Below are 26,537 nucleotides of genomic sequence, written 5' to 3' on the forward strand. Positions count from 1 at the left end.
GTCTCTGAGACAGTTCTCATTTCTTTTCATCTTTTTCTTTATTCTGTTCCATGGCAGTGATATCCATCATTTTTTCTTCCAGGTCACTTACTTATTTGTTCTTCTGCCTCAGTTATTCTGCTATTGATTCCTTCTGGTGTGTTTTTCATTCCAGTTATTGTATTGTTCCTCTCTGTTCGTTTGTTCTTTAAATCTTCTAACTCTTTGTTAATCATCTCTCATAACTTCTTTGTCTGTGCCTCCATTATTTTTCTGAGATCTTGGATCATCTTTACTGTCATTACTCTAAACTGTTTTTCAGGTAGGTTGGCTGTCTATCTCCTGTTCATTTAGTTGTTCTTGTAGGTTTGTATCTTGTTCCTTCATCTGAAACATTTCTCTGCCATCTCATTTTGTCTAACTTTGTGTGTTTGTGGTCTCCTTTCTGCTGGTTGGAGCATTATAGCTCCTTTTCTGGTGTGTGCCCTCTGGTGGTTGAGGTTGATCCTGAGGCTTGTGCAGGCTTCCTGGTGGGAGGAACTGGTATCTCCCCACTGGTGGGTGGAGCTGGGTCTTGTTCCTCTGGTGGGCAGGGCTTTGTCAAGTGGTGTGTTTATAGGTGGCTTTAGGCACCCCGTCTGCTGATGGGTGGCTCTGTGTTCCTATCCTGATGGTTGTTTGGCCTGAGGTGTTCCAGCACTGAAGACTGTAGGCTGTTGGGTAGGGCCAGGATGTGATGCCAAAATGGGGACCTCTGGGAGAGCTCACACCAATCAGTATTCTCTGGGGCTTCTACCACCAGTGTTATTCTCCCCCCCACCCCCGCCCAGTGAGCCACAGCCAACCCCTGCCTCCCCAGGAGACCCTCTAAGACTCAAAGGTAGGTCCAGCCCCAGCTCCTATGTAGTTACTGCTTTGTGCTGTGTCCCAGTGTACATGAAACCTTGTGTGCACCCTCCAAGAGTGGAGTCTCTGTTTCCCCCAGTCCTGTGGAGCTCCTGCACTCAAGTCCCACTGGCCTTCAAAGCCAAATGCTTTGGGGCTTCTTCCTCTCGATGCCAGACCCTCAGGCTGGGAAGTTTGATGTGAGGCTCAGGATTCTCTTGTCGGAGGACCTCTACAATATAGTTATTTTCCAGCTTGTGGGTCACCCACCTGGCAGGTATGGGATTTGATTATCTTGTGAAAGTACCCCTCCTGCTGTCTCATTGTGGCTTCTTTGTCTTTGAATGTAAAATATCTTTTTTGCTAGGTTCCAGTCTTTTTTATTGATGGTTGTTCAGCAGTTAGTTGTGATGTTTGTTGGTGTTTTCATGAGAGGAGGTGAGCTCAAGTCCTTCTACTCCACCCTCTTTTCCAGAGTCGAGGGACTGCTTTTAGTTTGGATGCTTGGTGCCTCTTTCTTTCCTCAGAATATGCTGGCCGGTATTCCCTTGATATTGGGTATGCAGGTACAGCGGCCCTTGTACGTTCCTGGGACACTGGCAGTAGGGCCTGGTGCCTGCTCACGGATTTCCTAAGGGCGGGTGCTATCTGAGTTCTCCTGGGACATCGGGGACAGGGCCAGGCTTCTGCATACAGGTCTCATAGTGGTGGCCTGTGCCTGCCTCTGCAGCCCACGATGGCGGCAGTGACTTGCGCCTGCCCCCAGAGCTCCTGTAGGTGGTGTCCTGTTGCCTGGGAATGCTCACAGGGAAAGAAGCTCTTATGGTGGTCCCGCCCCTCTCCTCATGCGCCGCCCCCCGATAATGGTGCCTTGATTCTCTGGTGGGCCCAGTCTTCTTCTGAGTACACCCTTGGTTGCCACAGTCCAGCCCCTTCAGGCTGTTTCCAGACGGCCAACCCTGGTTCTCTCCTTGGGTCTGACCTCTGAAGCCTGAGCTTCAGCACCCAGCCCTCACCTGCACTAACAGAGGAGTGTTTTAGGCTGGGGATCGCAGGGCAGTGGTGCCGACCTTCTGTGCAGGTTCCGCTCCATTTTGCCTTCCGCAAACGAGTTGCTGTGCTCTCCTCCTAGGCTCTGAACCTCCCCCTCCATCCAGTCTGCTTTCCCCGCCGGGGAGGATACTTCCCAGCACGTGGAAACCTTTTCTCCTTCACAGCTCCCTCCCTGGGGCTCAGGCCCCATCCAGATTCCTTCTTTTTCTTGTTCCTTTTGTCCTACCTGGTTATGTGGAGGTTTTCTTGTCTTTTTGAAAGTCTGAGGTCTTCCGTCAACATTTGGTAGCTGTTCTGTGAGAATTGTTCTACTTGTAGATGTATTTTTTAATGTTTCGTGGGAGAAGGTGAGCTCCACGTCCTACTCTTCCACCATCTCCCTCCCCCCTCCAGGTGTGAGCATTTTTAAGGCTCTTGATACCTGTTACCAAACGAATACAGTGTGTCTCTTTCACTCCCTTGGAGTCAGCCACTTTAACAGTGAACAGACAATGAAGTTTGTGTTTTAAAAAGAAGTTTGTGTAGAATTATGAAATGTTATTCACCTGACACCATCAGCTGGAGAAAGAGCAGCTCCAATTAAAAGCATTTTCCTACCAACTATAACTTACATACTAAAACATTAAAAAATAAAACTAATTTAATTTTAGTGGGAAACTTCCTTGAATGGATTGTTATTTCTAGGGAGTGCGTGGTAGGGACGTGAAGTCATGATTGAGGTTCAGGTGCAGATTCCAAATTATTACAGTCATCTGAATATATAGATATAGATATATAGATATGTATCTCCAATGGCCATTTTGACTCTCTATTTCTATACTGGGTTCAGCTGCAGCAATTTCAGGCTCCAGGGCCCTGAGATGAGTGCTGTCTCTTTACTAAGCGACCCAGAGTTAGTTAGCTTTTTGCTAGTTCTGAATATGCCCCCTAGTCTTTTTTTTTCCCCCCTTTTCTTTTCTACTCACATTATAAATGCAATTTTGGATTTTTGTGTTAAAAGATTACCTTCTCCCACTTTAAGTTGTTGCTTTTTCCTGTCGGCCTAGGCCTCAGAGTGCAGGTGACCAGGCTCCCTCCGTGAAAGGAGATGTGTGCTCATGGAGTATCTCTATGGGCTGAGCACTGGACCAGGCTGTGTGCACATGGTGGAGTCCCGACAGGCACCATACCTACCCTTGTACAGCTCGCAGTATGTTTTGGGAGCCAGATTTTAAGCAGTGAGGTATACAGCTATGTATTTAATTACCTTTGCAGAAGGGACAATGAAGGAAAGGTGTGGGATCTTTTGGAGAACAGTGTGTGTGAAGGTCAGAGAAAGCTTCCCTGAGGAAGAGACGTTTACACTGAGACCTAAAGAATGAGTAGGAACTTTCCTGGTGAAGGTGAATAGTGGTTGGGGGCAGAGTGGAGATAGCTTTTGCAACTATGTGTGACCTGTGTATTAGAGAGGCTGATGACCTCTCTCATGGTGCATGTGGCTTTGTCATAGTTATTTGTTGTTCAGAAGTGTTTGGAACTTTCTTCAGATTTAAGACTCCTGGAAATCTGACTTCTGGAGAAGGAAGGTGATTTGAATTAAAGTCATATTCCTACAATTTAAATTTCCCAATCTAACTTCTACATAAACTCCAACTTCTTGGAACCTTTCTACTCTCTCATCCACAACCAACTATCCTTGCAGTGAGCTGCTGTACAGAGGTAGATAGTAGATAATAGGATGGAACACCCCTAAGTGAGCTGCCGCACGTCAGACACTGCCAGACACTCATCCTGTGTTGTCTTCTTAATGCCCATGTCAACCCCAGCAGGGTGCTGTTAGCCCCATTGCACAGGGGAACCAGTTTGGGCTCAGACTACTTACAGGACTTGTTTGAGTTCATTGGCTGCAAGTGCCAAGGCCCAAATTTGAACCCAGTTCTGTCTGACTCACAAGCCCAGCTCTTTCCTTCTCCTGCATGGGGCTGAGTCTCAGAAGAGGAAAGCAGGTGGGGACAGAACCTTGTCCTCAGTGCACCTGGCCATGACCCTGCCTGTTCCAGTTGGAGACATTTCACTGTGGACCCAGACAGCCAGGGAACCCCTGCCCTTGAGAAGGAGAAAGCAGCTTTTCTCAGCAGCAATGACAGGGTGGGGAATGGCTGAGGCTCCCAGCCTTACCAATCAATCCTGACTACCCAGACAGGAGTTTCCCCTGAACACAAAAAAGTCCTGGTTTCCGTCTCCCGCTTCCACAGCAGGAAGCCTCTCAGGGCAGGAGAGGGGCCAGAGGCAGGCTTCCTTCCTCTCCTCCGCCTGCCCTGCACCTGCTAGCCTGTTTAATTCCCACCTGTACCCTTGGCCCTAGTTCCATACTGTGGGAAGTTCCCTGCCCGTAAACTCCGAGCTTGGTGCTCAGGATCTCACTGACAGCACAGACTGACTTCATGCACCTTCCCAAATGACAGTAATTGAGCACTTACTTACCATGTGCTTGGCCAGGGGTTAGAATCTCTGTGCATATTATTCCATTTAGACTCCAGAACCATCCAACAAAGTACACATTTGAGACTCAGGTGGAATCACTTGTACAGGTGGCAGATCTCTGTGTAGGATTTAGGATTTCCTGACTCCGAGCAAATAATAGTAGTTACTGTTTCTCGAGAGCTTACTGTTTACCAAGCATAGTGTCACCCGTTCTTACATGTGTCATTTCATTTCATCACTACAGTAGCCCTGTGGTAGGTGTGGTCTTTTTTTAATCTTCACCTTATAGATGATGCAGCTGAGGCTTAGAAGGGTTGAGGTCATACAGCCAGTAAGTGGTAGAGCTGAGACACAAAGCTCAGGAGTCTGAGCCGCACAGCACCCGCCTCTAAACCCCGTTCTGAACATCTAGTTGCAATGGGCTTGCACCGTGCCCTTCCTTCAGTGGATGGGCCTCTTGCTTCCTGGTCCTCCTGGCCTGGGTCCTAGGTATGAACTCCAGCCCCAGGGCTAAGCACTTTTCTCCTGGACTTCCTTCCTGCCTACTCTCCACCTAAACCTCTCCCCAGTCCCCAGAGCTGGGGCCTCCTCCCAGTCACTTGGGCCAGAATGATGTCTGTCTGCTCTCTCCAGCCTTCCTCCCCTTGTTTGTCTGTATAGACACCAGCTGGTCCCCACGTCTGCCTTGTGGGGTGACCTGGGCCCCGCTGGCCGACAAGAGCAAGACAGTGCAGGAAACTCCATCTGACAGGGGTGACCAGCTTCCTGCCCAGACACCTGTGTGCAGCTCAAGGCAGGCAGGAAGGGGCGGGACTCAGCTGCTCACATGCCAGCTTATTATTTTCCTGTTGGAGCCTTGAGTCTAGAATACAGAGCAGATTTCCAGAACGGTTGCTTCAACAGTTTCCCCTCGTAACAATAACAAAAACGTATTCATTTCTAATTGGAATCATTCTAAGTAAGCATGTGTCGGGGGTGTAAGGGAGGAAGGAGAGACAACCTTAAAATATTGGACATACCAGGGCTTTCTAAGGCGTGGTGGCCTGGAACGCTGGTTACGGTCATGTTTCGGGCGGCTGCTAAGAGACTGATTCTGGAAGATGTCTGGGGAGTCGGGGTGTAGTCCCAGTTCGACAACTTAGCTCTGAGGCCTTGGGCAGGCCAGGTTCACCTTAGGTTTTTATCTCTTGATATCTGGATTAGATTCATGTCTAAGGACTCTCCACATGGCTTCCTGAGTGAGGTGGTCAGTGCGCGGGAACTTGAAAGCTAATCAGGGCTGGGATCAGGGGAGAATAAAAAAAATAATCCCAGGAGCATGTTTCAGCACAGGATGGCACACCCAACTGATGACATTAAGTGTAGGGTTGCCACATGCATTTGCTAATCTAAGGGAAAACCTGGTTTCTTGAGAAAGGGCATGAAAGCCAAACATAGCCCACTGGTCTAAGGAGGCTAGTGATTATATAAGATATGGGAAGATAATCAAAAGCATCAGATGGAAAGCAGCCGTCTTCGCAGAGCTGATAAAGGGTTGGATGTTGAGCTGCAGAGATGGGGATATACATCAACAGCTCTAACATCTCAGCTTAGCAACCAGAATGGTCATCAGAAAAGAAGTCAGGCAGCCTCACACCTCTATGCACAGCCCTTCCGTGCCTCTCCATTTTACCAGAGTGAAAACCAGTCCTCCTGATGGCCTGCGTGCTCTGCCCACCCCCAGACCTCTCTGCCCTCACCCCCCACCATGGGTGCCTTCCTCCGCTTCACCCCAGCCCTCTGGACTCCTTGCCATCCCGCCCACAGGCCAGGCATCCTCCTACCTTCCAATCTTCACCATTAGCTGTTCTTTTGGCCGAGAACATTCTTCTCCATTCATCCTCATGACTCACTCCAAGTCTTTGCCCAAGTGTTGTTTTCAATGTGCCCCACCCTGACCACCCACCTTACATCACCTCTGGCACTCCCACACCCATTTACCTTGGCTTCCATGCTTTCTTCCTTTCATAACACATCACTTTGGCACATACTGTAAAATGTATTTATTATTTATTGTCTGGCAATCTCTATACCTCTTGCTGCTGGAATGAAAATTTCATGAGAGCAAGAAGGTGCCTTTATTTTGGTCACTGTTATATCCCGAGTTCTGGTGTACCCCATTGTTGAGAACCTGCTGTGTGATTGATAGATACTGTGCTAGGCCATGAGCAAGATGGACCTGGGCCTATCCGTTCCGCGTTCATATCTTGGGGACCAGTGGCCAGGCATTAAGAGCACAGTAAACGCTAATGGAGACACAGCGATTGAGGAGCATCACCGTAGCTTCCCAGAGAAGGCAGCATCAGAGGTGAGACGTGGAAGGTGCAGTGGGTCTTACTCAGGTAAAAGAAGTAGGAGGAGGGCCAGAGATGAAGATGAGAGAGAAGAGTATTTCTGGGAGAGGGCAGAGTCTGTGAAAAGCCCAGAACAAGGGAACACATTAAGGAAACCCTAATCCCTGAATATGGCTAGAGCTCAGTGCAAGAGGGGAACGGGTGAGAGGTGAGACTAGAGGCACGAGCAAGGCTTTTATAAACCACACTGGGGAATTTGAACTTTATCCAGGGAGCAGTGGGGGTATTCAGTGATTTTAAGCACTGAACCAGCCTAGAGGACCCTAAAAGGCTTCCTGGAAGAGGAGCCGGATGTGTTCAACTTGTAAGATTAGTAAGAGATGACAGGCAAATGACTAAGCAAAGTAGACTAATCTCCTTGTCCAAAGTTCACTGCTTTCTGGAGTATGATGATTTCCCCCATTTGGGGCGTAGCTTTGACTTTTTCCTGTGGGTGAATTAAACACTCATTTCAACTTGATCCTATGAAAGGGATCAGACCTTTCTATCCCCCCAAATTATTATCCATTGTCAATGCCATCACCACTGTCACCATCACCAGCATTATTTACTGAGCACATACTATACACCATGCACTGTGCAAGTGCTTTACTTGAATTTTATACTTTATCCAAAATACTTCTCTGTGGCAGGACTGTTATTTCCCCCATTTTATAGACAGACAAACTGAAGCCCCCCCCCTCCACTTCCCCCCCGGCCAAAAGAAGTAACTTGCCTACTAGCCTACACTACTACATGACTAACAGTGCAAGGAATCAAACCCAAGCCTCCTTCTCATCTAGCCTGGTGTGTTCCTCCACTTTACCCAGGCTTTTTCTCCATTTTCTCCTCCACTTACCCATGTTTCAACAAGCTTCTGTATTCATTGACTGCTGCCTGCCCCGTGCCAGGCACAGACCTGCCCTACCCCAAAGGAGCTTGCGGGGAGTCCTCATCCTCAGCGTCAGGCCTTGGTCTACTTGATGTCGTCAAGTCTTTCCGTCAACACTATGAAGACCCCCAGACTCACTGTGGTAAAGCGACTCGCCCAGGGCCCCCCGGTGGGTGGACAGCCAGGCGTTCTGACCGTCAGCGCAGGGTGCCTCCTGCTGCCCCGTACTGCACAGTCTCTGCTTGTGGCCTCCCTGTTGAGTCTGAGTCAGAATCCAGCCTCAGACAGACCTTCAGCCAGGGCCCCGTGGCGTTTGCCAGGCTGCATTCCTGAGCCGCTCACACACGCGGGTGGAGGTGTTATCCTGGGCAGCTCACCCACTGGGAGAAACCCCTGTGCTGAGCACCACCATCTCCAGCCTAGAGGAAAAAGAGAGAATCCTGGCCTTTAGTCACCGACCCGGGCTTGTTGACAGAATCCCAGAGTGGGCGGCCAAGCCGCTTATGGGACAGCCTGGCCACATGGTGCTGGGAATCCCAGATGTAAACTGGCCACCATGGCATCGGTGCTGTGGGTGGTAGGCTTTCTTGGGAGGCCGTCTGGGGGATAAGGTGGGAAGCTGCTTGGGGAATCAATCAGGGCATCTGGGAATCGGGCTCGGAGCCGGCTTTATCGGGATGGGACTCTTCTCTCCATATCAGTTTCCCCCTCTGTGAAAAGGGGACCCTGACTCCTATTCTACCTGCCTCGTGGGGGTGGTGCCGAGGAGCGGTTACAGATGGGCGCAGATCCCAAGCCCCTGCCAGACCAGTGACTCACCGCTTTGCATCTTCGTTTCCTCTAAGACATAAAACGAGGATAGTGAGAATAGCTGCCTTATTAGTGTTGCTGGGAAGAGTGAGTAACTGGGTGCCAGGCACAGAATAAGGGATAAAAGGCCAGTGGCTGTTAAACAAACAGACCACGCGGCAGCCAGCCTGGCCGGGGTGTGAAGGGGTGCCTCCCCCTTACTCTCACTTGCCGACGGGCTCTCAGTGTTCGGAGCGGGGGCTAGAATCCTGCAGCATCTACTAAGTGAGGCCCGGGGCAAGTTTGTTTCTTTTTAAACATTCTGAAGCCTCTACTTTCCCATCTGTAAGCCTTACCGAGGTCGTGTGGAGCCCATGAGCTAGCACATGGGAATCACCCAACACGCGGACAGCCTCGGGAGGTGCCTGCGTGTATGTGTGTGTACAGTGGTGTTCACGGCCTTGAACCTGGACAGACAGACAGGCTTCCCCGTCTCTTCCAGGTCAGACCTGGGAACACCTGGGGGAGTGGGCGGAGCTGGCGATCTCCACCTTCTCTTCCCCATTGTAGGCCCTCGATCCCCGAGGCAGGCACTGAACAGGCAGTTCACGGAGAGGCGAGAGGAAGGGCAAGGTGCCGGTGCTGGTCCTCTGCACTGGGACCTCCACGAGCTAGTGTGGAGACAGCATTGCTTCACTGGCTCCTCACCAGAACCCGTGTCTCACAGAGGGGAGTCCAAGTCCGCAGGTGCCACGGACCTGCCACAAGTCATGCAGTGCTGCCTCCCAGGTCCCTAGTGAGGGCTCAGTAGACGCAGCTGCGTTTACAAGCATATGGGGGGCCACAAGGAGAACCTGGATCTTTCTTTTCCCTGAGACCAAACCTTCTAGACTTTGTTGTGTTCTGACTGACTGAAATTCCTTCCCTTAGGTTCCAGACCCATTTCTTTAGGGAAACGCTGAAACTCCCTGGGCTGGCCCAGGGAGGAAAGCAAATGGTCACACTGTGCTCTCACAGCCAGACTGGCCAGACGGGCCTGAGACGCTAACTGGTGTAGGGCCCTTCCTGCCGCTAACTTTGGAGAAGGCAGTGGAACTGGGGATGGCAGAAAGGGGAACGTGTAAGACACAAGCTGTGGAGAAAGTCTGCATTTCTCCATCTTTTCTGCCCAGGGCATTGCCTTCTGGCTTTCTCAGACTGAGAAGGATTTTCAGACAGAAGGGAAGGTAGAGATCATTAAAATCAATCAATCAACCCTTAATATACAGATGAGAAGGGAACCTGAAGCCCAGAGAAGGGAGGTGACTTGTACAAAGTCACACAGCACATGAGTGCAAGAACAGAGGCTCCGTGACTTGTATTTTTCCTGCATATTTGTGCATTCATATGTCGCTCCATCCGTGGGTCCATCGAATGCCTGCCATATGGTAGATAAAGACTCAGTTCAACAACAGACGTGGTCCCTGCCCAGACTGCCCTGGCACACAAGTGCAGAAGTGATTCCGTACAAGAATGGTGTAAGGAGAGGAGGATGGGATATGGGATGAGCATGATGGTGCCATCTTTGGTCAGACTAACGAGGGAGGAGGTGGTGCTTGAGATAAGACCTGGCACGTGAAGAGGAGCTGGCCAGGAAACGGCAGGGGCAGGGAGGAACAGGGATGGCTGAAGGCTTAAAAGCAGGAAAACACTGGGAGTATTTGAGGAACCAGTAAATAAAGCCACAGAGAGTGAGGGGACGAAGGGAACCAGGGAGGTCTGAGAAGTGTGTGGAGATCATGCAAGGCCTTGAACTCTTGCTAAGGACTTTGTGTCTTATTCTGAGAGATAGAATCTGTTGCATGTTTGCCTGTGTGAGGTGCAGCAGGAAGCGTGAGACATAGACCAGATGTGAAGCCGTCCCTAAAGAATCGAGGAGCCCAATGGGAAAGTTAGTTAGTTAGTTACAGAGAAAACTTAACTGTGCAGAAGACGTGAGCGATAACTGGGTCATCTTAATGTTAGCATGGGCAGGAGGACGGGTTTTTGCATCCTTCATCTTTGCTCACAACCATATGAAATACATTTTTTTTAAATCATCCTTTTGTAGATGCAGAAACTCAGGGTGATGGCGGTGAAGGGGTTTTTCCTAAAAGTGTTTCCAGAAGTTGTTCAGCGAGTATGAGGCAAATGAGGGTGCTAATCCAGGCCTCTCGGCTCCCGTGGTGGTGGTCTCCCCACTGGACCTCAGCTGCTTGCTAGATTTGGACGTGGCTCTGCCCTCAGTTTCCCCACACGGGCTGGAGGGTGTTCTCTAGGTCTCTTCCAATTCTAACATTCTCTGCTTCTCTTAGAGGTGAAGAGGTTGCAGAAGAATACCCTAGATCAGACGGTGCCACCTCTGCCTAGGCATGGGGGCTAGGAAGTGTCCTGAACAGGGCACAGTGAGCAGCTGTGAGCAGCAAGGCGGGCTGTGCACGGACGCAGCTCTGGGGATGCGCACCACGGCCTCACGCGCCTGTGAGCGTAAACTGACAAGAGAAACAAGTGCACTAGCCTGAGCACAGTGAGAGAGTCGGAGAGAGATGGAGAAGCAGACAGGCCTGCATTCGTATTCTGTGGCTCAGGCCCTGGGGAAACAAGAAGGAACAAGGCTGACACAGTCCCCGTCTCGCCTGCATGAGAGGGTGGAGCACCGGGCATGCGGCACGCGCTGCCTGCTAGGGGTATTTCATTGGTTGGTTCATTACCCCTTGTCACGACCTCTGGAGGGGTGTGCTTTCATCACTCCCATTTCACGACGGAGTTAACTGAGGCGCAGAGAAATTGTCACGTGCTCAAGGTCACACCTCAGTTAGGTGAAGAGCTGGGGCTTCTACTTCAATCTTCCTGTTCATTCCTACGTTTTAAATTGTTGACAAGTTGCAGGGTGGAGAGAGGTTGGGAGGGAAAGAGGGAGGGCGGCGGGCACAGGGGCAGAGAGAAAAAGAATTATAGAGAATAAGCCCACAAGCTAGAGAGACAAAGATGCTCTCCAGGCCTGTGTGAGCACTGGAGACCCTGCCCAGGCAGGAGGCGAATGAGGTCATTAAATCCATCTGTGCAGATGGGGGACCCTCTGGGGAAAGTTATATGCAAATGTCATGATGCAATGAGGTGAAATCCACTCGCGTCAGCCCAGGCTGGGGCTCGAGCAGGGACAGCACTGTGCTCTTTGGAAGGAGAGCCTCCGCTCTGTGGGGAGGACATTCAGTCTACTGGGCTCTTTCTCACGGTTTCTAGAAAGGACAGCCAGCCCAAGGTCACACAGCGTGTGAAGGGATGGACTGGGAACTGAAACTTGGGCCTCTCGCTTTCTCTTTTTAAATTTCCTTTAATTTTTTTCCAACCTTCGTAATACATACATATATCGAATTGTCATGTTGTGTGCCTCTCGCTTTTTCTCATGGTGAAATCTGCTCCCGAGATCCTTCAACCAAATTTTCTGCAAAAATCTCTCTGTGAAATGTTCCCCACCAGGATTTCAGCCCCCTAGAAGGTGGTCTGAGCTTGCTGACAAATGCTTTTGTTGTTTTCGTCATTGCCTCTCAAAATCAAAATTACCAATATATGCAGAGAGTTATGTTTTCTTAAAAGACCCTGTCACATCCTTTATATCACTTGATCACCACAACAGCCCTATAAGTTAGATATTCCATTGTACAGGTCTATTAACCAACTCTGGTGTAGTACATTACAATTTTTCACCCATGATTTCATTCAGCCCTCAGAGTGAGTCCACAGTGCAAGGTCGGTCTTTATTCTACTGATTCCACAGCTAGGAACCTGGGGCTCAGGGGGAGGTTGCTTGTCCTACTTTAAATACCAGATTTGTCACTTATTACTTTGGGCAAATGCCTGCCCCTTTCTGCGCCTCAGTTTCTCCTTCTATAAAAGGGCGATTGTTTTAGTGTCTGTCTTACAGAGTTGTCAAAGGATTCCGTGTTTTCCTGTTTGGAAAGCATTTAGCACTTGGCCTGACCTGTAATAAATGCCCCTGAAAATGGGAAGTGCTATGATAATGACCATGGTGACCTTGATAAAAGTTATCACAGGGCTAGTAAGAAGCAGAGTCACATCTTGATCTTGAATCTGCTGCCCCCCAAACCCAGTGATCTGCCCTGCACTGCCTCTCTGGAATTTGCTGCTTTGGCCTCAACCACCTGGCTCACTTCTTCCACCTTTCTCTCTGCAGGTCACCCCCTTCCCTATGTCTTGTGACCTACAGGGTGACTGTGCTTGTCGGGACCCCCAGGCCCAAGAACACAGCCGGAAAGACCTCCGAGGATACAGCCATGGCTAAGGAAGGACAAGGAGTTGTCAAAGAATTCCCAATGCCAGGACCCGCATCCCTTTGGTATTGATTTCACAGTCAGCTGCTCAACGGAATGGCCTCTCCACACCAGGGATCCTTAGCACCCAACCGGTCTGCCTTTAATTTCACCCAGGAAGGACTCGTAGTGGGGGCACGTGAACCAAGTCTCGCCATGTTGAATGATGGAATGGAATCCCATCCCAAAGTCTTAGATGGATTGCATATACGGCGTGCAGTCCCTGAGCCTCCTAAAATTCTAACCGTTTGTCACACGACCACAGCAAGAAACATGTATCTAGGAGTTATGTATCTAGGAGTGTGCCCATCTGTGGTTAGTAGGCATGCACGCGTACGCACCCATGCAAACATCCGCATGAGGGCAGTTTTGGAGACTGAGCAGAGAGAGACTGGGGCACACTCAGTCTTTCCTCTCCCAAGCTCCTAGCCAACACTGTCCTTGGGAGAAAGAGAGTTACAGAAACTGCCAAGACCAAGTGTTGAAATGCTAAGATAGCTCACACCCTGAGGCTTAAAATACGTAAGGTGTGCACAAGTGTGCAGTCCTTTGGGATTGGAAGTGAAATGGTCTCTGATCACCTACCTTCTAGGGAAGTAGGACCCAGGAAGAGGTAAAGAATCCAAGGTATGCAAAGCCCCCAAATTCTTCCGCTGCCATGGGGGATTTTACCGCAACTCCGGGGTTCGAGGCCAAGCTAGAAATGGCTTAGGATTGCAATGTCACGGTATTATAACAGCCCCCTGCTTGAGGCTTGAGGCCATAATATCCCTCCCATTCCCCAAATCTTGCCTTGGGACCACATTTGCTGCTACTTTTCCAGCTGCTCTATCCTATACATTGAGTACCCCAAGATGGTAGGACTAGGTTAGGAAAAACCCCACACAACCAAACAGTCTGCCTTAAAAGTGACCCACATTTTTCCACAGCTCCTCACCTCTTAGCCCTTCTGCAAGAGAAAACCCCTCATAGGCCCACATGGTGAGAAGTGAAGTCCCCCATGGGTGGGCTTCTCATCCTGGAAGGGAATTGAGGGACTTAAGATGCTGGAATCCTCACTGAGAGTCCAGAATGTCTAAGCCAGTGTTAGATTTTATAACCAGGTGGAACAGTGTTAAGTTTCTGTGATGTTGGAGCCCTGCAGAGACTGCTGGAATTTTAGGGACTCTTGAGTTACCATCCTTATCCAAGCCTTCCTGCCCCTCCAGGCTAGAGCAGGCTTTGGGTCTGAGGACCTCACTTTTGCCCCAAGTAGCTAGAGTTCTGGAACAGACAACTGTCTTGCGTGGAATCTGTCTGGACTGTGTTCCAGAGGGGCTGTCAGAGGGAAGCCGAAGAGTTCACAGCCTCGGTCCCCAACACCCCAGCACGGCCATCGTGCTTTCCACAGTCTTCCAGCTCCCACTACCCCAGCCCCACCTGTGGTGGGGCAGCCCTTCCCTCTCTCCTGTGCTCAGCCTCCGAAAGTTAAGAGGAAATTAGCCAAACGCGCATAGCAGCCTCCACCTCTTTGGGGTCCTCTTTGCCTCTGTTCAGCCAGTTACCTGTCCACTCCTTTTGAATTAATATGGGAAGAGATGGATCCAGAATGAGGTGGAGAGAATGCTTAAGTTTGACGTGATTTTTGAAACTGAGAAAGTGAGGTGATGGGAGTGTCTAAACTAGATATATCGCATAAAGATTGCTACAGATCATCTCAAGTCTAGTGAAGACAACCAACAAAAACAAGGTTTAGCATAGCAATGGAAAATACTAGGCCCATGGGCTGACCCTCCTCATTCCTGCATCTGACGCAGGCGTTGTTAATCAGCTATAGCCCTTTTTCCAGGGACCAAAAATAACTTCAGAAACCTTCTTACTGTATCACTCCCGACAGCAATTACCTACTGATCAAGAACACTTGAGAAGATATCTATTGGCCATCTGTGGTCTGTTATATTAAGAAATATATCAAGGTGCTTTTTGCACAGGTGCCCACAAATAAGGATGCAGTGCTTAGGTAGTTTTGTGTGGCTTGTACCATATTACAAACTCTTAGATTGGGTTCTAGGCACTCCACTGTTAAGGCCTGGCTCAAATCCTTTATGTTTCCTCTCACAAACTTATATCTCATTTATATTCAGGGCATTTTTTTTCCCTCTAATTACCAGGGCCAATCCTTGGCAAAATAATAATAATTATATAAGCATTGATCCCATTTTGTACCCCTCTCCAGTATCTCAGAACTCTTGCCAACTCTTAAAGCCCCTCTTTTGCTCTAGCTGAGTTGTCAACCTGGGTGGTGCTAGCTAGGAAGGAACAAACTAAGAAAGATAACAGAGTCAGCCCTCCCAGTTGCTTTTTTACATCAATAAGTAGTGCAAAGCCTTGGAGACCCAAAGACAACATTACTAACGGTGGGGTGGCAGGAATCACAGAAGAACCTCACCAGCTTCCCTGAAATCGACTCTCATGCTCTTTCCTCCTTCACTTGCACACACACTTCAGCTGACAAAAGTTTCCTGAAGGCTGACTTCTACCTTCAGATTCTCAGATTGATCAAACCCTTATGAGCAAAGAGTCTCCTTCTTACCATCATTCAAACCTGTTACTCACAAATTCATATTTGCCAAGGATATTAGGTGGGAGAGGCTGCTTGATTGACAGCCAGCCTTGGGCCCACATGCAAGGTGTCATTAATAGGCCCTTCTCAAACCTTAGTGGAGGACAGTCAGCTCTGTTCATGCAATGCACTGATTCTCAGTTTCATTTTCTTTCTGGGGATAAACTCAGTATCTCATCCCCTGATCATCATCTCCAGTTGAGGACAGTGGAGTACTCACAAGGAGGCAGCTCTGAAACCCTGTTGTCTGTCAGCAGCTCAGAGGTCCTAAAGCACTTGGAGGTTCTGAAGATGTATTAGCTTCTTCAGAACTTGGAAGTTCTGAAGAAGTATTAGCCTGTTAACAGCAAGAAAGAAAAGATAAGGTGGACAGTTCTCCAAGCCTTCTCTTAGGAAGACCTTCCAAGCTGCAACCCTACTGGCTGCCAGAGGACTTGCATTACCCCCCAGATTCTGTGCCAACCACCTTTTAAGGGAAGACTGTCCTTGGGAAGTCCATTCTGGTGGCTGAATTGGGGTGTTATGAAAGGGAGAGATCAATGACTGTAAATAGTAAGGCTCTGAAGATGGAGGGTGTCAGCTGCTACTCCTGGCTTCAGCATGTTGAGTCACTGCCTAGACAGTTCTCTTGGTCTTCTTCCCACCTTGGCCAATGCTTCAATGCTATTTGTTGAAAATAATTCTTTGAGACAGATTTCGGCTACCTCCCTTCCAGGTTTGATTTAACTTGGTTCTAACTGTCAATTTGTTATAGGTCTTACCTGTGTTAAGGAAGGAAAGAAAGAAAGGAAGAAAGAGAGACATAGAGAAAGGAAGGAAGGAAACCATAAATTCAAGTGAACAGTTTTGAGGTTTTGTGTTTTGTTATGTTTTTTTTTCTGGAACTACTTCAAGTGGGAAAATAAAAAGAAGAAATTGATGGTGACAAAGCTGTACAGATAGAGATTAATAGAAGACAAGGAGATTAAAAGTAAATAAAATGCATGATTAAAAATAAGAATTTTTTAAAAACCTATTTTTGTGCTTTCTGAAGGACATTGTTTATTCTACAGACTCAGTAGGTAGACACAAGCATAAAGGTTTCCCTAGCAGGAGTAGAGTGGGATTTTATATTGCTGTCTGTTTTTTTCTGTACATTGTGGTAGGTCCAGGAAATAAGGCATCTTTCCCCTTAATATGTAGTTGTTGTTTGTGGGGGGGGGGGGCATTTTGTCTATTTGTTTGGTGTCAATCAGTGATAGCAGGGAATGGGGAGGGCTTGAAACTGGTTTTTCCAAATATTAAGGGGACATATTGTGTCACACTTTTCACATTATAAAATGTTTGTATTTACCATTAGAGCACTGGGCTTTATGAAGTCTGCACTTAGAATCACACTGCACAGTCCACTTTCCTAAAAAGCTGCTACATGACCAGACAGGTAATTCCCATGGTTTTTGAGAAACAGAACAAACAAAGCAAACAACAAACATAAAACTAAAAAGCAAAGGAATAAAAGCCTATTCTTGTAATTTGCTCAAGTTTCACCAAATTCCTACCCATTGTTTGATCTTTAAAAGAAATGTGTAATAGCCAAGAGAGGAATTATGTCCTTAGAGTAAGAACACAGAATTCTTGACTCCAGGCAGCAGTTTGCTCAGTGATCTTGAACAAGTCATCATATTGCCTCTCCATTTGCCTCAGTTTCTCCAGCTGCAAAATGGGGATAATACTACTTACCTACCTCACAGTGGGAGGGCGGGGATTGTGAGGCCCTGAGGTTTTAAAGGGGCTGTGGCAATCTGTGAGAGCCAAGGCTTGACACAAAGTCTATGGGTTACTTTTCAAGAATGCACAGGCCCATTGGCCACTTAAGAAAGACAGGGAGTGCTCTTTGATAATATCAAGGAATAAAGGTGGAGCTCCTAGATTAAAATCCACCTTAAGAGAGAGGCTTGCATTTGAGAATATTTCACTTGTAGATAAATTGGACTTTCTCCCCCTTATTCTGGCCTTTACCGGTTCTATAATTTGATTAAAAAAGAAAGAAAACAGTGACTTCCTACAGTGTAAAAGTCAGCTTACTGCTTGTTCAAGACTTCTGGGCCATTTCCAACTTTATAGAGGAAGGGAGTCCCTAAAATCTCTTTTTCTTCTCAGACTTAAAATTCCACATCGAGTGTTCCATTAAAAGAAGATACAGCATTCTGAGTGCAAAGTCGGGGCTTCTTAAACTCTACACCAGCAGTCAGTGAGGAGAAGTTTGAACAATTATTGACTTGCTTTCTTGGGTCTCTATAATCAATAACCTGTCCGCAGATATCTATCTATATAAAGATATTATATATAAATATAAATTTACATATATATGCACATGTATATATAGTTGTACATATATGTGTGTATATATATACTTAAATGTAATATTTACAAAATAAAACTGTGATCTCGTCTAGAGAAAATGTATTCATATTACAAACTGCTCTTCCATATTTATGTATCATATTATACCTTTTTATTATTGTTATAATTATTATGGGTATTTCTAATTATTATGATGTTGAAATCTGTTTCGCATCTTCTGGAAACTACCAAAAAATGACTTTCCATTGATGTGCTTAAAATCTGTTCTCAAGAGAATTCTACTGGCCTACTATAAAAAAGAAAAAAAAAAAGAAAAAAGAAAATCTAAGCACCAAAAACAAAACACAATTCCAATCCTTTTTCTGTACCTCACGCGCATAAATTTGCTGCTCCTTTTTTGGGTTTTATTTTTTCCTGTTTATGTGTTTTTATGGATCTAAGTTAAGTCTTTCAGCAATATATAAAAATGTAAATAGTAAACTTTATTTATTAAGAATGTCATCTTTTTTAATTTATATTTACACAATTGTTCATCTAATTTATTTTTTCTATACGGTTTTAAATACTCAGACATATTTTGCTGTTCATGATATTTTTATCCTGTTCTCATGGATTTGTTTTTCCATACTGTTTTCTCTGGTCTCAATTACAGGTTAGATCTCACAAAAAAATAATGTCAAAGACAGAAATATTTTGCCACTGTTGATTACTATACCTTAAAGTTCTATATTATGAAAATATATAATAGCTTGTATGCTTCAAAAGTAGTGGTGTGGTTTTTGTCTCTTGTGGAAATCTAAAAGACTCTCACATATACACACTAACATGGAAGAGAATCCCAGGGCCTAGAATTAGAAGATCAATGGTAGCAGGAAGTTGAATCTAATATACACCCAGTCTTCTACAGAAATAATTCCAGAAGGCATCTACACTTTGCATATGCAAAAACTGAAAAACATTCTTACATGTTATAAGAAAGTTCAGTTTCCAGGGAGCTAAAACAAATATCACTTCCAGTCATGTCTAATATTTTTGATGCTCTCTCCAATGATAAACTTCAGCATATTCATTATTTTCATTTATTTTCTTCATACTGTAATTGAACACTCAGTCATCCAGTTTATCAAATGCACTGGCAGCTGAGACCAAAGTTCTGCTGTTTTCGAGCTGCCCACTGGATCTCCTTTTTCATGAGATCACTTAGTAGCTCTGCAATCTTTGGAAAGCTATTTAATTGCTTTAAAATTTAGTTTTCTTATTTGTAAAATGGAAATAAAAGTACCCATCTCATGAAGTTGTTGTTGGAATGAACTAAGATAGATATGCGAAGATTTTAGAGCTGTGCCAGACACAGATTATATTAACTCTTGTTATGATTATTATGAGATACAGCTGCTTATGACAAGTATTAATAATGCACTAAGTTTTCTAATATCTACTTGTTTTTTAGAAGCATAAAAACAAGATTCACTAAAGCATTCAAGTACTTGCACAGGCATTGCATGCACTGTACACTGAGCTATGGGCTGGCAGTACCACCATAATATAGGTTTATCTGCTGATACTTGAAATGTTGAATTCTGCACAAAAGAGTGGTTTGGGGACATCATTGTGAATTACATAAAAGGGCAGGGGGAGAGAAGTCAAGAACTACCCATAGCAGGTTTTTTGGACTCTTTACAAACACAAGCCACTGGGAGACATGAGGGAGGGCACCAAATAATAAAACAAGAGTCATTGCTAAATTCTACCAGGTAAGTGGCCATTTCTAAAGTTAGATAAATTATTAAAGAGAATGTTTTACTCAGTTCAGTTCAATTCACTGTGAAGACTGAAACAAGATTTAAAGAATAGTTCATGAAAAGAGGCAAATATTTCCCAAATAGAAAGATTAAGAGAGAAAGTCTTTTGTGTGTATGTGTATGCCAGTACCACGCTGTTTTGATTACCATAGCTTTGTAGTATTGTCTGAAGTCTGGAAGAGTGATGCTTCCAGCTTTGTTCTTTTTCCTCAGGATTTCTTTGGTAATTCTGGGTCTTTTGTGGTTTCCTATACATTTTAGGATAATTTGTTCTAGTTCTGTGAAAAAACGTCATGGGTAATTTGATAGGGATCACATTAAATCTGTAGACTGCTCTGGGTAGTACAGCCATTTTAACTATATTAATTCTTCCAATCCAAGAGCATGGGATATCTTTCCATTTGCTTCAATCATCTTCTATTTCCTTTATCAATGTTTTATAGTTCTCATTGCATAAGTCTTTCACATCCTTGGTTAGATTTATTCCCAGGGTTTTGTTTTGATGCAATTTTAAAGAGGATTATTATTATTATTTTTTTTAACTTTCTCTTTCTGATATTTCACTGTTCGTGTAAAGAAATGCAACTAAAAAAAAAAATGCAACTGATTTCAGTACATTAACCTTGTATTCTGCTACCTTGCTGAATTCGTTTAGCAGTTCTAATAGTTTTTGTGTGGAGTCTTCATCACCATGTGACAATTTTACGTCTTCTCTTCTGATTTGGATACCATTTATTTCTTTTTCTTGTCTGACTGCTGTGGCTAGCACTTCCAACACTATGTTTAATAGAAGTGGTGAGAGTGGGCATCCTTCTCTTATTCCAGAATTTAGTGGGAAGGCTTTCAGCTTTTCACCATTTAGTATAATGTTGGCTGTGGGTTTGTCATAAATGGCTTTAATTATGTTGAGATATGTTCCCTCTATTCCCACTTCAGCAAGAGTTTTATCGTGAATAGATGCTGAATTTTATCAAATGCTTTTTCTGCATCTATTCAGACAATCATGCGTTTTTTGCTTTTCTTTTGTTGATGTGGTGTATCACGTTGATTGATTTGTGTATGTTGAACCATTCTTGTGACCCTGGAATAAATCCAACTTGATCATGGTGTATGATCCTTTTTATGTGTTGTTGGGTTCGGTTTGCTAATATTTTGTTGAGGATTTTTTCACCTATATTCATCAAAGATATTGGCCTGTAATTTTCTTTTTTGGTCATGTCTTTGTCCAGTTTTGGTGTCAGGATGATGGTGGCTTCATAGAATGACTTTGGGAGTGTTCCCTCCTCTTCAGTCTTATGGAAGAGTTTGAGAAGGATCTGTATAAGTTCTTCTTTGTATGTTTGCTAGAATTCCCCAGTGATGCCATTGAGTCCTGCACTTTTGCTTTCAGGAAGCTTTTAAATTACAGATTCTATTTCACTTCTAGTGATTAGTCTGTTCAAATTATCTGTTTCTTCTTGATTCCATTTTGGCAGGCTGTATGTTTCTAGAAACTCATCCATTTCTTCTACGTTGTCTGTTTTGTTAGCATATAATTGTTCATATTTTCTTGTAGTATTTTGTATTTCTGCAGTATCAATTGTTATTTCTCCTCTTTCATTTCTTATTTTGTTTATTTGGGTCCTCTCATTTTTCTTGGTGAACCTGGTCAGAAGTTTGTTGATTTTGTTTATCCTTTCAAAAAACCAGCTTTTGGTTTTATTGATTTTTTTCTATTTTTTTAATCTCTATTTTATTTTATTTTATTTTTAATTTTATTTATTTATTTATTTATTTATTTATGGCTGTGTTGGGTCTTCGTTTCTGTGCGAGGGCTTTCTCTAGTTGTGGCAAGCGGGGGCCACTCTTCATCGCGGTGCACGGGCCTCTCACTATCGCGACCTCTCTTGTTGCAGAGCACAGGCTCCAGATGCGCAGGCTCAGTAATTGTGGCTCATGGGCCCAGTTGCTCCGCGGCATGTGGGATCTTCCCAGACCAGGGCTTGAACCCGTGTCCCCTGCATTGGCAGGCAGATTCTCAACCACTGCACCACCAGGGAAGCCCTAATCTCTATTTATTTCCTTTCTGATCTTTATTATTTCCTTCCTTCTGCTGACTTTAGATTTTGTTTGCTCTTTTTCTAATTTTTTAAGGTCATAGGTTATTTATTTGGGATTTTTGTTGTTTTTTGAGGAAGGCCTGTATCGCTATGAACTTCCCTTTTAGAACTGCTTTTGCTGCATCCCATAGATTTTGTATGGTTGTGTTTTCATTGTCATTTATCTCGAGATACTTTTTTACTTCCTCTTTGATTTCATTGTGACCCGTTGTTTTTTTAGTAGCATGTTTTTTGGTCTCCATGTAATCTTTTTTTCTCATTTCTCTTTTTGTGGTTAATTTCTAGTTTCATGCTGTTGTGGTCAGAAAAGATGCTTGGAATAATCTCCTCTTAAAGTTTGTTTTGCGTCCTAGTGTGTGGTCTATCCTAGAGAAAATTCCATGTGCACCTGTAAAGAATGTGTATTCTAGTTTCTTTTTTTTTTTTTTTTTTGGATGTAGTGTGCCGTAGATATCAATTAAGTCTAACAGCGTGATATTGGCACAGAAACAGACATATAGATCCATGGAACAGAATATAGAGCCCAGAAATAAACCCACCCACCTACAGTCAATTAATCTCTGACAAAGGAGGCAAGAATATACAATGGAGAAAAGACAGTCTCTTTAGCAAGTGGTACTGGGAAAGCTAGACAGTCACATGTAAATCAATGAAGTTGGAACACTCCCTCACACCATACACAAAAATAAACTCAACATGACTTAAAGACTTAAATACAAGACATGCTACCATGAAACTCCTAGAAGAGAACATAGGGAAAACATTCCCTGATACAAATCATAGCGATGTTTTCTTAGGTCGGTCTCCCAAGGCAATAGAAATAAAAGCAAAAATAAACAAATGGGATCTAATCAAACTTAGAAGCTTTTGCACAGCAAAGGAAACAAAATGAAAAGACAACCTATGGAATGGAAGAAAATATTTGCAAACAATGTGACAGACAAGGGTTTAATTTCCAAAATATACAAACAGCTCATACAATTCAATAACAAAAAAGCAAACAACCCAATCAAAAAATGGGCAGAAGACCTAAATAGACATTTCTCCAAAGAAGACATACGGATGGCCAACAGGCACATTAAAAGATGCTCAACATAGCTAATTATTAGAGAAATGCAAATCAAAACTACAATGAGGTATCACCTCACACTGCTGAGAATGACCATCATCAAAATGTCTACAAATAATAAATGCTGGAGAGGATATGGAGAAAAGGAAAGCCTTCTACTCTGTTGGTGGGAATGTAAATTGGTGCAGCTACCGTGGAAAACAGTATGGAGGTTCCCTAAAAAACTAAAAATAGATTCAGCAATCCCATTCTTGGGAGTATATCTGGAAAAGATGAAAGCTCTAATTCAAAAAATCCATGCACCCCAATGTTCACAGCAGCACTATTCACAGTTGCCAAGACATGGAAGCAACCTAAGTATCCATCAACAGATGAATAAAGAAGAAGTGGTGCATATACACAATGGAATATTACTCAGCCATAAAAAGGAATGAAATAATGCCATTTGCAGCAACATGGATGGATCTAGAGATTATCATACTAAGTTAAGTAAGTCAGACAAAGGCAAATATCATATGATATAATTTATGTGGAATCTAAAAAAAATGGTACAAATGAACTTATTTACAAAACAGAAATAGAGTCACAGAGGTAGAAAACAAACTTATGGTTACTAGGGGATAAGGGGGGAAGGGATAAATTAGGAGATTGGGATTGATATATACAGCCTACTATATATAAAATAGATAACTAATAAGGAACTGCTGTATAGAGAAAGACCCCTCAAGTGGCAATGTGAAGAAGAAAATGGAGGGAGCTAGGAACAGATGTAGGGAGTCAGAGGACAATGTGTAGTCCAGGAAAGAAATGATGGCTGTTTGGATGAAAGTGGTGACAGTAGGTGGACAGAGGATTTTACGCATTCTATTAAATGGTGAAATTAGACAAAATGATCTTCAGTGTCTAACATTCTGTGATTCTAGTAAGTCATTACACACCTCTGCTATTCACTGATTTTAGATTTTTTTCAATCAATAGACTTTATTTTTTAGAGAATTTTTGTGTTTACAGATGAATTGAGTAGAAAGTAGAGTTCCTATTAGATTTCTCTTTAAATAATGAAATATTGGGACAGGGAAATCTAGCTGTTTTCTAGGATCAGCTATCACGAACTCTGAAAATCTAAAACCATGTGATCAGGTGTGTAGGTCTGGAAATACAAGTAATATTCCTTATGACCTCTCAGTGGTTTTATCATGATGATGTCTTAAGATCAAAGAAGGCGGCTTTGGGGAAGGCATCAGAATAGAGTCAGATGGGATCTGGGATGACAGCCATTTATATGTTATGTTATCCTGGGCAGTTCTCTACCTGTTTATATTTCGGTAGCCTTGTCTATAGAATGGATTCATCATTTCTGTCCTAAAAGGGCTGTCCTAAGGAAAATATATCATAATTTAAGTAAAGAACCCAGCAGGGGGCTGTCACATAGCAGGTACTCAGTATACTTCTCCACCCCATCCTTGGGTAAATATGACTCCCATGGCAGGCAGCACTCTTCAGAAGAAGTGAGGTTGTAGGGGGACGGATACAATACACTCAGCCTAGTTCTCCAATATTTACATGGAGAAAACGTACATCACTTTTACACCACCAGGCCTGAGGTTGTACAGTGTATTAAACTTGCTTCCATCTCTGTGAAATGACAAATCTCAGTTACTCGCCCATGAAATTGAACAGGCCCAGGGTGAAGACAAATTAAAAAACAAAATCAGTATTATTCTACTTTCTAGCTTGTACTTCAAAAGGATAACAACAAGAGTGGGAGTAAGGAAGGGATGTCTTTCTTTAAGACATGGAAGCAGATTAGTTTCTCTTTTTAATTCTCACAAAAATACTGTTCTAGGGATCATGAGTCTCATTTTTACAAGTGAAAGAAACTGAGACTCAGTGTTTAAGTGATTGTTCATAGTGAGTGGCCCCAAATCAAGTCCCAATCTCTTTGAAGTGTAAACACTACATTACACTGATTCTCTCTTCTCATGATTATCTTAAGTTTGTTTAAGCCAAAACCAATTATTTAAATACTCCAGGGATGGAAATTGTTTTAACTTAATCTCAACACATATTGACTGGTAGTGATTGCAGTGCTGGGAGGAGAAGGGTTTTTATAACACATCCAGGCTCCAGAGAAAAGGTAATGTGACCTTGGGAAAGTCATCTCTCTGAACTTCCCTCGTCCATAGATGCCCATCATGGAAATGGAAAGGACAGTGGCAGTATAAATGTTACATTTGCTTTTCTGTGTTTAGTTTATTTGTCAAACAATAAACTGAAGATTGGGTTGGGGAGGACATACTCTAGGGCTACACATCATGCAGCCACGGAGCCCCAGGTCTGCCTTCGTAACCAGTACTCTCCTTCTTGACCAGAATGTCTCTTGCCTAACCTGATTAGAGATATCATCGTCTTTGTACTATCCTCACCTCCTTGAACAAGTTAACAATTTGTACCATAACTGCTGCTAAGTGAGCATTTTTTGCCAAAAGTTGCCTTCCATGACTAGCAGAATCTTGGTTCTTGACATGGCACTGGCCATGTCCCAAACCCATGAGGAGAACGGAATATATCCACTTCTCTAACTACCCTATCTTCTATTGACCAGTTAGTGTGGGAAAGACAACGCTCATGATAATCTTTAAAACAAAAAGGCTCCAAGACCTAAATAGACACTTCTCCAAAGAAGAAATACATATGGCCAATAGGCTCATGAAAAGATGCTCAACATTGCTAATTATTAGAGAAATGAAAATCAAAACTACAATGAGGTACCGCCTCACACTGGTCAGAATGGCCATCATTAAAAAGTCTACAAAAAAAAAAAAGTCTACAAATAACAAATGCTGGACAGGGTGTGGAGAAAAGGGAACCTTCCTACACTGTTGGTGGGAATGTAAGTTGGTGCAGCCACTGTGGAAAACGGTACGGAGGTTCCTCAGAAAAGTAGAGTTACCATATGATCCAGCAATCCCACTGCTGGGCATGTATCTGGACAAAACTATAATACAAAAGATACATGGCAGGCTTCCCTGGTGGCGCAGTGGTTGAGAATCTACCTGCCAATGCAGGGGACATGGGTGCGAGCCCTGGTCTGGGAAGATCCCACATGCCGCAGAGCAACTAGGCCCGTGTGCCACAACTACTGAGCCTGCGCATCTGGAGCTTGTGCTCCGCAACAAGAGAGACCGCGACAGTTAGAGGCCCGCGCACCGTGATGAAGAGTGGCCCCCGCTCGCCGCAACTAGAGAAAGCCCTCGCACAGAAACGAAGACCCAACACAGCCAAAAATAACTAACTACCTAACTAACTAACTAAATAAATAAAAATTAAAAAAAAAAAAGATACATGGCTCCCCTATGTTCATAGCAGCACTATTCACAATAGCCAAGACATGGAAACAACCTAAATTCCATCAACAGATGAATGGATAAAGAAGATGTGATATATATTGGATTGGCCAAAAAGTACCTTTGGTTTTTAAGTAAAAATAAATGACACATTTTTCATTTTCACCAAGAACTTTATTGAACAACATATTCACCCTTTTGTTCCACTGCCTTCTGCCATTTTTGGGGCAACTTCATAATTCCATCTTCCCAAAACTTTTTATCTTTTTGAGCAAAGAACTGTTCCAGGTGCCTTTTACAGTCTTCCAGGGAATTGAATTTTTTTCCATTAAGAGAATTTTATAAAGACCAAAATAAATGGAAATCCGAAGGTGCAATGTCTGGTGAATACACTGGATGAATCAGAACTTCCCAGCCAAGCTATAACAGTTTTTGCCTGGTCATCAAAGAAACATGAGGTCTTGTGTTATCCTGATGGAAGAATATGTGTTTT

General features: G+C 44.3%; 1 protein-coding gene across 3 annotated transcripts in view; it reads left to right on the forward strand.

Moving 5' to 3' along the window:
• The window catches only part of PAPPA (pappalysin 1), a 269,392-nt gene that overhangs the window by 237,887 nt on the left and 4,968 nt on the right, over window positions 1-26,537 (forward strand). For 2 of the 3 annotated variants that reach the window (XM_082402204.1, XM_082402205.1), the window contains one exon: window positions 12,647-17,415. The exons of the other annotated variant lie outside the window; for it this stretch is intronic. In XM_082402204.1, the coding sequence (XP_082258330.1) occupies window positions 12,647-12,754 (108 nt within the window). In that variant the 3' untranslated portion in view covers window positions 12,755-17,415. Of the gene's footprint in view, window positions 1-12,646; window positions 17,416-26,537 lie in introns of those variants that run through there. 3 annotated transcript variants of the gene reach the window in all.

Source organism: Balaenoptera borealis (assembly GCF_965194805.1).
Source record: "Balaenoptera borealis genome assembly, chromosome: 8".
Classification (NCBI taxonomy): domain Eukaryota; kingdom Metazoa; phylum Chordata; class Mammalia; order Artiodactyla; family Balaenopteridae; genus Balaenoptera; species Balaenoptera borealis.